Below are 13,998 nucleotides of genomic sequence, written 5' to 3' on the forward strand. Positions count from 1 at the left end.
ACGTAAAAGACATCAAGAATATTCAAAGCAAAGCAAAAAATATAGATTTCATTCTAGAGATCAATTGACACAGTTTTTGTATTAAACAATTTTCAGTTATAAATGAGGGTGTCTACTTGTAGCAGTGGGCGCAATGCCCAACTTTGTAGTGCTGCCGCATTGAAGTATTACGCCGAAGACTCGTGAAATAAAACCCCTCCCAGTCACATTATACTAACACCAGGCTGACCAGCCCACAGTATAAATACATTTTAATACGTATTGTAGTAACGGATGTCAATGCTATTTACTTTCTTCCAAAATTTTAGTTCAGAAAACAAAACTGCATTTTTATAACTCCACGAATTACAAAACTGAACATTTATTGCATTTTGTACACTTTAAATCGTATGTATGTGTAAAGCAATCAAAGCGAAATAGGTCTTAGTATATAGAAATAAATTAGCGGATAGTCTTCTTTCCCTTTCATTCCTTGTACATCATAAAAAGCATTATGAACAATGTATGAAATATATGATATAACAAATTAAAACTATAGGGGAACAGTCCACAGCACTTTGCACACTAACGTTTCCCTTATTTACTGAGTAGAACAAAACTACCTGTCATTCGATTACATTTTTCCGTACTACTCCATGCCGAACTAGACTACTGTTTAGACATTTGCAATTTCGCCTTTTAGCTACATCGGGATACTGTTTCTGACCAGGTCAGCCAAATGCTTGTCAGAAGTTATTAAAACAAGAGCTGTCGGAGGACAGCAACGCTCGACTATTTAACAGCCTTGTCGCTTGAATGAATAAGAAAGTCGAAAAAGGGGCATAATTTAGTAAAAAAGTAAAATAGGGTTATGGAACCTGCATAGTGCTTATCAGCTCATGACAGTGGACAAGTGTATGAAGTTTCAATCCATTCCCATTAGTGGGTACTGAGATACCAGCTTACATATAAGAATTTAACCCAAAAACTCCTAAGTTGAAAAAGGGGCATAATTTTGTAAAATGCAAAGTTGAGTTATTGACCCTTTGCACTGCACGTCATATCATGAAAGTGAACTAGTGTGTGAAGTTTCAATCCTTTCCCATTAGTGGATACTGAGATACCAGCTTACATACAAAAACTTAACCAAAAATTTCTATGTTGAAAAAGGGGCATAATTTTGTAAAAAATCAAAATAAAGTTATGGGACCTGCTTTGTGCATGTCAGATCATGACAGTGAACAAGTGTGTGAAGTTTCAATCCATTCCCATTAGTGAGTACTGAGATACCAGCTTACATACAAAACCTTAACCAAAAAATTCTAAGTCGAAAAAGGGGCATAATTTTGTAAAAAAGCAAAATAGAGTTATGGAACCTGTGCAATGTAAGTCAGTTTATCACAGTAAATAAGTGTGTGAAGTTTCAATCCATTCCCACAAGTGGTTACTGAGATACAAGCTTACATACAAAACCTTAACCAAAAATTTCTAAGTCAAAAAAGGGGCATAATTTTGTAAAAAAGCAAAACAGAGTTATGGAACCTGTGCAATGTAAGTCAGTTTATCACAGTGAATAAGTGTGTGAAGTTTCAATCCATTCCCACAAGTGGTTGCTGAGATACCAGCTTACATACAAAAACTTAACCAAATCGGGACGCGGACGCCGACGCCGACGCCGACGCCGACGCGGACGCCGACGCATGGGCGAGTCCAATAGCTCTACTATTCTATGAATAGTCGAGCTAATGACTGTTCTTGATCACCATTGACACAAAATCCGCATTGAATGTTATTTTGAAGGAAATAATTGCCTTCAGTTTTGGAATTTGAACATGACCAGTTTGCATCTAAGGCTGAATACTACAATGTAAGGCTCTAAACACTGATATTCGCAATAGGGATGTTTTTCTCATAATTCACGACTGCGTTTTTCTCGGGTATCTCGCCTTCGTAATATTGGACTTTCGTTAGCCCGGGATTCTCGTGATGCTATTTATTGTGTTTACACATGTACACTGATGTACGGAATAAGCAGTAGTATTCTCATGAGTGGCGGCTCGAGGAAAGAAATTTTGTGACATTTTAGAAACAAAAAACTGGATTTATTTTAATTCATGGCAAGGGTAAAGTGATTATGTTCTTTTTATTTAAGTGTGTACCAGGAAACGTTCTTTGTGTTAATATTTACAATGGTATGACGGATTAGGATAATGTTTCACTGAATGCGTAGTTGGAATCGGACAGCTGGAGAAAATGAATGCTGCATGTGCACTAAATGAGAAAATGGGTTGTTTGTTTACACGCCTGGCAATATACTGTTGTGATTTATTAGTTCAATGACAGTTTTTGTTGGGTTGTACATGAATTTGCCCGAAAATCTTCAAATTTAGTGCAAGAAGAGTTACAGAACAGACATAATTTAATATATTATCGGATACAGCTACTGGTAAGTCCAAATCATACTAAACTTGTGATATTATTTTCGTTCCTTTTAACGGATTAATGAAAGACGCATAGTGGCGAGGCGGAAGCTGAAAACTAGGGAAAACTTGCTTTCAAGATGAATTTTATTTATGCACTCGAAGCTACTCTTATTTGTTATTATTACAATGGATGTTTAATGTAGTCCCAACTGGAATACTGAAAAATATATTTGATATCATTCACTTTGAACTACAATTAGACAAACTGTTATTGAACAGTATGAATCCTGACCAGACTACGTGGATGCGCAGGCTGGTCTTGATCCATGCTGGTCGCAAACGCACTATGTTGGTTTTCCTACGGCGCGGCTCATATCATTTTCAGGGGTTTACATGAACATTAACGTGTAAGCATTTCTTCAGTTTTTTCTATGTACAGATGTACGGATAAATTCAGAAAATGTGGATTGACATAACAAAAAATGGGCTATGTATACGATGATGCAATGCTTCACTTAATTTTCGTAAATCGTAAATTATTATTACTATTATTTTTACGCTTCCCGAAGGGCGAGCATATGGTTGACACTTTGTCCGTCTTTCCGTCCGTCCGCCCGTAGTATATCTTAAGAAGTATTAACGGCATTTTATTAAAATTTCACATAATCATAGAGCAATCAAAGAGCAGTGTCAAAGAACCATAACTGTACCTTACCTAGCTTTTGGATTATCTCCCTTTATTATACAAAATAAGGCTTGTCCGGAGCATTACTTGAAAAGTATCAATGACATTTCATTTAAACTTAACAAAATCATAAAGACCATTGACAGTACGGCCTCAAAGAACTATCATGATTGGTCTTATAAAACTGCTTTTTAAACAGAGAGCAATAAATTCTTGCACAATTTTTAAAACTGGAAACGTGAACAATATTGAAGAAATTGTTGCTCTAGGAAGTCGTTTAGGGAGTAAGACTACGTTGACGCATGCAAAATACATGTATGTATAACAGGTCTAGTATATTCCCCGACTGGTGCATCATACACCGATCGGTGTATCATGCACCAATTGGTGTATTCAACAATACACCGATCGGTGTATTGGCTAAGAAAATTGATCAGCTGACCGTTATTTCACATGTATTTGATATTTCCGCATCATGGGAAAAACTAAAGAACAACCCTCCGAGGTGAAGTTTTCAAATTATTGCATTATTTTTTAATTGTATTAGGTAGCGTAATGATAAATCACATTCACATGTACTACTTACATATTATTTATTGTCGTACACAACAATTTCTAGTGTTAAAAAGCATTTTTGTTTAAGATTTCTCAATGCCACTGCAGCATGTGTTCCGCCATGTTGATATCCGGGTAATTTTGAGTGATTTCCCCTTGATTCGGCGCCTGAACGCTCGAAAAATCAGCATCTGTCAGAAAATAAGACTAAAGTATGGTGTCCAAAAAATGACATAAACCAAAATATAAAATTACCGCAAATAATGATTTTTTTTTTTGAATATCTAAGCAAGTGTTGTATAAGCTACAAAATGAAATGATAAATGCACTCATGTCATTGTGATAATACATATTTTAACAGATTGTAAACTAGAGAAAGCAAGTCAGAAAGTGACACATGTCTGATGTTACTAAACCCATGCTAATCATCACAGAGGAGAGATAATATCGAAATTAAAGAAATTAAAGCTTTAGATAATTATTAACCAAACTCCTTGATCCGCTCTTGATTTATATAACATAATGGCTTATATCATTAATTAACCAACATGTTACTAACTTTGATATCACTTCTTATTGATAATACAACTGTTAAATTAAGTTTGAACATTACGCGGTTTCAAAACTGACACTGTGAAAATTTATTTCATATTTTATTATGTCGCTACAGGTACACCATATATATTCAGGGTAATACACATGTCATTCAAATTTTGGGATGCTGGGAAAATTGTGTAGCTTTATAAGCGTAGATCCGAATCTAACATGGCTGCGATTGTTTAAGGCAAAGGTTACTGAAGGAAATTTGGGAAAAAATCACATTTGTTGGGGTATTTAAATGGTGTTTGTTTACCTGTCAATGAATTAAAATTATGTGACAGTGCATTCAATGTAAAAAACGCAAGAAACGCAGCAGTCTGTCAGAAAAAGTGTTGTGGCGGCCGATCTTATCAACAACATGTGAAGGTATCGGAATGCGTTTTTTTCCGGTTCTCGAAATATTTTGTTTTAAAATAGCATCCTACGTGTTGATACACCGATTGGTGTATCGCTGAATACACCAATTGGTGTATGATACACCGATCGGTGCATGATGCACCAATCGGGGAATATACTAGACCTGTATAATGCTATTTATAAAATTTTGCGATTTTGTCCAGATATATTATGCATCTACATCTATACATAAAATTTAGTTTTAATATTAATTTTCCTTTTTATTATCAGTACTGTGTTATTTTATTGGACTGTTTTCATTTGATTACAATATTTCTATAAGTACCGCACAGTATTGTGGCGTTTTTATTTTTAGCAACACGTAAATAAACAATCAGTACTTAACACTCTCTTTTAAAACAAAACATATAGGAATGAATTCAATAGTTGGCTTGATGGCACAGTAGATTGAGTGGATAGACATATTATCATTCTGTAGTGATAGTTTTGATGGTTCGAACCTTGCATCCGTCCATATTTTCATTTTGCATTTTAATTTACATTCTTTGTGTAAGTTTGTTTTCCTTTGCTTGCAAATTCATTCACGAAAGCTTCAAGTGTTAAATCATAAAAAAGATGAAGCGTATTTAAACATAATTACGTGTTAATCGTGACGTATATACAACTATATGTTCTGCTTTGTTCTATATAAGTTAGTGAATAAGTTAATACTAGATTAACCGGCTCGTGTTGTTTTCGTTGAAACGTATTAAAAATAACAGAAATTGAATATGGTTTTAAAAATAAATTTTTACGGGTCGGTCTGGGAATCGAACTCCCGGCGAAAAAGTTAAACACGAGCACCGTTACCGCTCGGCCAATGAGGAATTACTGTTTGCATCGTAAACGTAGTGTATTGATTTAAATTAAAGTTATCGTTTTGTTTGTTTACATTTCAAAGCGCCTTATTACTGTGCGATACCTATATATGGAATTACGCTACATGTATTGATAAATATTGGACTACACGAAGACATTGATTCTGTATATAAATCGTTTTCCTCGTGCAGTCCAATATTAAAAACACAGTCCAATATTAAAATAATATTGGACTCCACGTGGAAAATACTGTACTAAGTCCCATTGAAAGCAGACAATATTAAAAATACAGTACAGCGAGAACAAAGGAGTGACGTCATCACAATGTTTTAATGACATGTATGGTAATTTTGCCTACATCGTACAATCCACGAGGTGATATTGAAGCATATATTTAACAGTATACATGTTACAAAACATACAAGGAATAACATTTTGGCTTAAGTTACAATCACATTGCTTATAGAAATACAAGTAACACTGATCGAATTTCGCGAACAGTCAGGAAATGTACCATATCGGTATAATAAGATATTTAATACAATTTAATAACACTGATATTCATTACATACTTATTTTATTAGGTTAAAGTGTTAGCTGACTTTTTAACTAACGCTTAAAAGAACAGTTTGAGAATGCATAGGATGAATATGATAAATAAGCGATGAAAATATATTTTGTACATAAAATAATTCAACGAGAAAGACACCAGGGTAAAATTTCACTTCGGATTTAAAATCAATTTAGTTTAACTTACTATATAGTATATTTAGAACATCATTCCTTAAATCGTTTAAATATCTTTTCTCCGGTAAAAAGATTTGAAACTTTATTTCATTACAGTTTAATGTCTTCTGTTTCTATTGTAGCCTTGTCCGGGAGCAGTTATGGTTTCAATCTGGTTCTTTTCTTCCAATGGCTGGAGATGGTTAATGTTCCTATCGTACACATGCAAGGATTTTGTCAAGCCATTGTCTACTTTGGCTACGTTTTCAGGTATGTATGCCACAACCATTAACTTTGCTCATTTATTGGTTTCTTGTGTTTGTCAAATACAGATTAAACATTTAAATGAATTAAGTTCTATGTTTATTTAGACTTCAATATCGACATTATATCGAAAATTATACAGGAACAATTTAGATCGTACCCAGACATAACATAACTTCAATGTATAGCAGAGACTGCGTTACTTGTCTTTGATGTGACGTTTAAAGCTGCCGCAAAAATTGCTGCTTATCATTATATAAAATGAATTGTATCCAAATATTAACATGATAAGTAATATTATAAAAACTGACTAACACTACATAGAAGTAATGTGCATTTGCAGACAATTATTATCATTAACAGCGAAAATACATTCAGAAGGCATGAAGTTAATTTAGTTAATTCCATTTCAGCACGCTATCTGTAACACGTTATATAACACGTAAACGCTAAAGTTAGAGATGGTACCTAAAAAATTCAAATTCATCTTTATAGGTTTTTTTCAGACTGAAATGATAGCTAAGTGCACCAATTTTCTAAATATATTCATGGTTTTCCTCTTCTCCATGTCAAAAATAGCAATATTTGATATCTAAAAAATGACTTTCTCAAAATATCTGAAGCAAAATGAACAACTCTTGTATTGACCGTTTTTCAAAGATTTTAGGACTTCCCCAATTATAGTCTATATCAAAAGCTCCAACAGCTAAATAAATTCAATAGAGTATAAGGTAAGTTTACTCTACTTTCAACATTTTGAAAGAGCCTATACTGAACTTCCTTTTGTCTTGTAATAAAGTCAAATTCCAAGACTAGCCAAGAGTCTAAAACGCTTGAAAAAATTCTGAGTGAAAGAGAATGACATGCTCTTTATTATAAGCTTACCAAAACCATACCAAAAATGTACCTTAAAGAAGTTATTAAAGATTTTGTATTGTAAACAAACCTCTACACCATTTTACTATCAATATTTTCCACTCATGAATGCAATTCAGGTGATAATTGTTGATATATTTGTAAATGAGAGGCCCCAACAAAAACCTTTTTTCAAGTTGTGTAAACAGAATAAGTTTTAAATTAATGTTGATATCTGAAATTATCCGATTACTTTGTTTTCAACAATAAATAAAACACCTTTTAGTTTGTTTAGGGTAGTTGACCTGTAACGAAAATCATCAAATAGAGTAATCTCCATATACTTTTTCAGCATTTATTCGTTTTTCAAGGAAAGCAAATGATCGTGCTAGTTCCCTCCAGAGAATGTTTAAATTGAGAATTGCTTAAAATACATTACATAGAGTCATTACCTGTCAGCTACCTTAACATGTAGTAATTACAACCACTACCTTAAAACATTGTAATTATATTTGACGACAATGAATTTTTGTGTTACCAATTGAACTTTTTTTGTTATTTCTCATTGTTGGATATATACATTTTACATTTTGATATATAAATGTTGTGTAAACCGATGCATCACCATTGAGAACAATAAATGAACAACTTTGGCTAAAAGATCAAAACTTAACGTTTCTTAATGTCGTTAATTTTCTTCAAAGGAATGCATGCATTATTCTAATGTTTGCATTACTTAACTTTCTATCAGGGCCTCACTACAACTTACAAAATAACTGTCAGTGTAAGTCATGAGAAAAGCATGCATATTGTATATTGAATACAAAGGGATTTAAGCAAATGTAGGAAACACATCTGAATATTCCAAATTGCATGTTATAAAAGATATGACTCTTTACATATATTCCTGTCAAAGTAGATCATGAACATTCATTTAAATGAATGACTAATTCAGTTTCGAACATAGAAAATATCTCTAAGAAACTAATATTTTTCAGAATACGAAAAAGAATGGAACACCTGATACAAATAACATAAAAGTAATTTACATAATAAAAAGTATGTCAGGCGGAGAGTTACCCACTAGGAATCTGGATATAGTCTGCACCGCCATCACTTTTGGTTATTATTACTAGTAACTAGGCCTTGATTGTTTTCTTGTTGGTTATTTATCAGATATACACAGGTATATGATGAAGAAAAAACCCGCTTGAATTCTAATACGTGTGCACGCCCAGCACACGTTTTACCAAGAACAAATGGCAGAACAATAAGTCTTTCGAACTCCATACAAAATACTCACTTCATAATCGAAAAACAGAATATAAATTTATACACCACAAAACGCATCTATCTAAATCAAATTTAGCGCTGGCTCCGATGTTCAAAATTGCAAGAAATTCTGATGGCATCCCGTAGTAAAGAATCCTTAAAGTATTTATTAATAAGCAGAAAAAGAATAAAACGTCTGCCTTTTCAAACAGAATATCTGTAAGCTGTATTAATTGAAATGATGCCCAGTGTGTATATTTCATTGCATTTGATGAAACATTCATAGTTACCATTCAGCTGAAAAGACAAAATAGAATAGTAATGAGATATCATATACTTGCTTCGAAATAAAAGTAGCGCTATAGAGGTTCTGTAAATAATGTTTAACAGAAAAATAAATAAATAAATAAAGACCTAGTAACGCATATTTTCATTAAAGCAGAATGAAGTATAGCTGACTATTCGTGACAGACGCCGTTTAATGTTTGCTAATACGAAAGTCATTTACAATAATTCATTAATTAACTGGATGACGGATGATCGCAGCATAGTGACAACATAAAACATCCTGCGCACGCAGTATTCTAGAGTAGCCACTACTAGACTAATAAAGAATTTGTCACATAAGTTTTTTTTTATGAAATAGCGACAAATTACAGTCTATTTTAGAGATTTTCTCAGAGAAGTGATTGCAATTATCATGATATTGGACATAGACTGGCCATATTCGTGTCCTCGTGCTTGCGGGGGTGCCAACATAACTAAAACCATTTATTGTGCTGCTGTGTAGGAGTTCTGGTGGAGGGCGCAAACACAACAGTATGACATAGCAGAAATGAGCTACGATAGATGAGTTTTCAATGTAGAAAAGTGAATAACATAGCAAATGAAAAGATATTATTTTCTGCTCCCATCTAAGTGTTTGAAAGGAACATCTCAAGTTTATCTCGATAACTGTTGTCAGTTAATCAGCTTACTTTTTGATCATTTCATAAATTAACAATCGGTCAAGTCCAGAGGAAGGTCTATTGTATTAAGGAACCTAGTTTGACAGCAACATATATATATATATATATATATATATATATATATATATATATATATATATATATATAATTGTTTTAAGTTATCTTATTTATATTTTTTTCAGTTTCATGTCTGTATGGTTTATTGTCTGCATTACCGTAGAAAACTATATAGTCACATTCCACCTTTCGAAGGCCGTCGTGTACTGCACGGTATTTCGTGCAAAAATTGTCATTGGATTGCTGGTGCTATATTCTGTCTTGCTGTATAGTGGACAATTCTGGACAACAGGCGTCGTTGAAGTAACTGAAAACTACACAATGTGTACGGAAGTGGCAGAATATTCCCAATTAAATAGGATTTATAATTTCTGGGACACAATCACCACACTTGTATTACCTATTATAATCACAACGACACTGATTGTAGCCATTCTAACACAGAATCTCTGCAATGCGAAAAAGATCGATCGGCAAGACAATTCAATTTACAGACGACTGTCAAAGAAGCAGAAGAGTCTTGTAAGAATTACAAGAGTGCTGTTGGCCATTTCATTGACATTTGTCTTATTGAGTGGGCCCTCCTATATCAATAAGTTGAGACATTTGATTCTTACAGAGATGGAAGGAAGGCGTCCGTACACGCTCACAGATCGGATATTACAGCAAACATTTCAACTTGTCTACTACCTAAGCTCCTGTCTGAATATCATATATTATCTTGTATGGTCGCATAACTTCCGGAAAGAAACTAAAAAGATGCTGTGTCTTAAACCAAAAACTTCCAATCGTCATTACCGGGGAATAGAACTTAGAAGTTGTACTGAGCAGAGGAATGGAAACAAACCTGGGAAAATAACGGAAAAGTCCACGAATCATACTGAAAAGATAACGATGCTATAAAATAATGTGTAAATATACTAATGTATAATAGGTTGTATATATCATAGCCTTGGTATCAACGTCATGTGGCAGTCTAACTGCATTATTCTGATTTATTTATGATTTCATTGTTTAAGTGACACTTGTTTGGATTCTTGAAAAAACATAAGCAGAGATAGGACTCCCATTTAAATCTTTTATGATATATATTTCAAGAGTTATAGTTGTGCAGAATCATTGTCCGGCATAAGAATTGTAAAATAACTTTTTAGTGTAAATGAACGTAACAATATTACTTATTTAAAATACAACTGTACATATTCAAAGCAGGGTACTCCAGTTTACTACACCTGAAGTGAATATGTCTAATTGGGACCAAATTGCTTCCTCTTTCTAGTATTTTACAATTAGTTTTCTGAATTGATTTATATAAGATATATATTGAAATGTGTGTCTTACATTAATTATGTGTACCAGCTTGATTGTTTTCTGTGAATTGTAGTAAAGCAATATTTGGAAAGCGTTTATTTGATGAAATGGCTACAAACATGCAATAGCAAAATAATACAAACAAGAGGGCCATGATGGGCCTATATAGCTCAACTGAGTTTAGTTGCTTGCTTGGACTATTTTCTTTGCTAAAGCTTCACAAACAAAAACTAGGTGAATAGGTCACGGTAAAGGTTATTTAAGATAACTAATGCAATCTGTTATTTATACAGGTCCAAATCTCTTTGCTGTAGCTCCAAAAACAAAAAACTTGGTCAGTAGGTCAGGGTTAAGAATATAAAAGATGAGTGTTGAAATTTGTATCTAAAGCATAGTTGCTTGCTTGAACAAAGTTCTAACAAAAACTAGGTGAGTAGGTCATGGTAAAGATTATTTAAGAGACAATTGAAGATAACTACCGAAATCTGTTAAAATTTATACAAGTTATCAAAATGTCTTTGCTCTAGCTTCAAAATAAGAAACTTGGTCAGTAGGATAGGGTCAAGAATATAAAGATAAGTATTGAAATCTGTATTTAAAGTTGTAAATGTGGTCCAAATTTCTATGCTGTGTTTTCCAAAACAAGAAAGTAGGTCAGTAGTCATGATTAAGACTATTCAAGATGAGTATTGAAATCTGTATCAAAAGTTATAAATGTGGTCCAGATTTCTATATTGACCCCAGGGTCATGAGTTGAACAATCTTAGTAGAGATCCACTAAAGCATGGTACAAACCAAATAACTAAGTAATGGGTCTTATGGTTTCAGAAAAGAATAGCTTTAATTGTTTTTCCCTGTATAAGCCAATGTAAAAACTGTTGACCCCGGGGCGCAGGCAATTTTAATTCCAGGATCATGATTTGAGCAAATTTGATAGTTGACTTCTAGACAATACTAAATGCCAAATACAAAAGGTCTGGGTCTTGTGGTTCTGTACTAGAAGATCTTAAAATTTTTTCCTATATTGAAAACAGATGGTCATGATTAAGACTATTCAAGATGAGTATTGAAATCTGTATCAAACATAATACTTGTTCCAAATTTCTTTGCCATTGCTTCAAAACATAAGTCAATGTAAAACAAGGGTTTCCCTGGGCGTGGCATATATTGACCCAAGGGTACTAAGTAAAGTGAAGTAAAGTTTGTTGTTTAACGTGGGTAGTCGACGAAAGTCCTCACCTGGAATGGATGGATACCGAGCCCACTGCAGGTGTCATATTTACCTCCCCAGCATCCGGTCTAGGCCGATACTGCTGGAAACAGTTCCAATTTAAGTAAATCACCAAACATTGAAGACTAGTCAGAATATCTGCCGCGACCGAAAATCGAACCCGGACCGCTGCCGTTGTAGTCCAACCTGCAAACCACTGCCCCAATGATTTGAACAGTCTTATGAGAGAACCACTAGTACATGCTAAATATCTAAGCTCTGGGTCTTATGGCTTAAGACAAGAATTTTTCGAAGGGTTTTCCCTAAACAAGTCTTTTCAAACCATGTGCCCCCGGGGCGGGGCGAGTTTTAACCCTAGGGGGATAATTTGAACAATCTTGGTATAGGACTACTACACAATGCTACATACCAAATATCAAAACCCTAGTACACAATCATTTTCAAAGTTTACCCTACATAAGTCTATATAAACCATGTGACCCCCCAGGGCAGGGCTACATTTGACCCTAGGGGGATAATTTGAACAATATAGACCAAAGAGGACCACTAGATGATGCTACATATAAAATATCAAAGCCCTAGGACCTGTGGTTTTGGACACGACGTTTTCCCTGTCGGTTGCCATGGCAACCAGCGTTCTGTATGGAATTCAATTATTTGAACACGAAGATCTCACGTAAGTCTATATAATCCATGTGACCCCCGGGGCGGGGCCATATTCAAGCCTAGTGATATAATTTGAACAATCTTGGTAGAGGACCACTAGATGATGCTACATACCACAAATAAAAGCCGTATGACGTGTAGTTTTAGACAAGAATATTTTACCTATGTAACTCTATATAAACCATTTGACCCCCAGGGCGGGGCCATATTTGACACAAGGGGATACTCTTAAAACCTTTGGTAAAGGACTACTAGATGATGCTGTGGGTTTTTGACAAGAATATTTTCTAAAATGTTCCCTATATTAACTCTGGAATGTAGATCCCTCGGAAGCACCGAGAACAAGGCAAACAGTGAAAGTTGCAGACTCGGTTTGACTGAGTATGTTCATGAGCAGTAACGGAATATGCAACACTGCCCATGCCCGCTAGCACCGGCTTAAGCAGTATTAAATCTTCAAATCTAAATGAGTTGAAATCATTGATCCCGAAGGACCAGAACGTAAAACAACACTGAGATAAAGTATGTGCGACTTTTTACAGCCGCCTGGCCACACAGCACTTAACACCCGCTGTTGTGAAGTAAATACACCCTAAATAAATAATAAATAATACTCTATATAAATATATAAAGTCTATATAAGCCATGTGATCCCAAGAGCGGGGTCATATTTGACCCCAAGGGAATAATTTGAACAGTCTTGGTACAGGACCACTCAACGATGCTACAAACCACAAATGAAAGCCGTAGGACGTGTGGTTTTGGACAAGAAGATTTTCAAAGTTTTTCCCTATGTAAGTCTATATAAACCGTATGAACCTCGGGGCGTGGCCATATTTGACCCTAGGAAGATAATTTGAACAATCTTGGTAGAGGATCACTAGAATATTCTACATACCAAATATCAAAGCCCTAGAGTATGTGGTTTTGGATAAGAATTTTTTTTTTCCTTTCGGTTGCCATGGCAACCAGAGTTCTGTACGGAATTTAATTATTTGAACAAGAAGACCATCCAAGGAACAGCCCTATGAAGTTTCATCAAAATTGGCCCGGTGGTTTAGGAGGAGATGTTGTTTAAAGGAAAGTGTTGACGGACGCCGGACGGACGGAAGTCGGACGGTGAACGATCACAATAGCTCACCCCGGGCATTTGTGCTCAGGTGAGCTAAAAACAACAACAAAATTGCCATT

At 34.5% G+C, this 13,998-nt stretch overlaps 1 protein-coding gene across 1 annotated transcript in view; it reads left to right on the plus strand.

The window, feature by feature from the left end:
* LOC123553933 (somatostatin receptor type 4-like) overlaps positions 1–11,084 on the plus strand; it is a 42,108-nt gene extending 31,024 nt beyond the window's left edge. The window contains exons 2-3 of the mRNA XM_045343682.2: positions 6,327–6,453; positions 9,725–11,084. Coding sequence (XP_045199617.1) covers positions 6,327–6,453; positions 9,725–10,502 — 905 coding nt within the window. The 3' untranslated portion in view covers positions 10,503–11,084. The remainder of the gene's footprint in view (positions 1–6,326; positions 6,454–9,724) is intronic.
* The last annotated feature ends 2,914 nt before the right edge of the window (positions 11,085–13,998 follow it).

This window comes from Mercenaria mercenaria, chromosome 7, assembly GCF_021730395.1.
Source record: "Mercenaria mercenaria strain notata chromosome 7, MADL_Memer_1, whole genome shotgun sequence".
NCBI classification, from domain to species: Eukaryota; Metazoa; Mollusca; class Bivalvia; order Venerida; family Veneridae; genus Mercenaria; species Mercenaria mercenaria.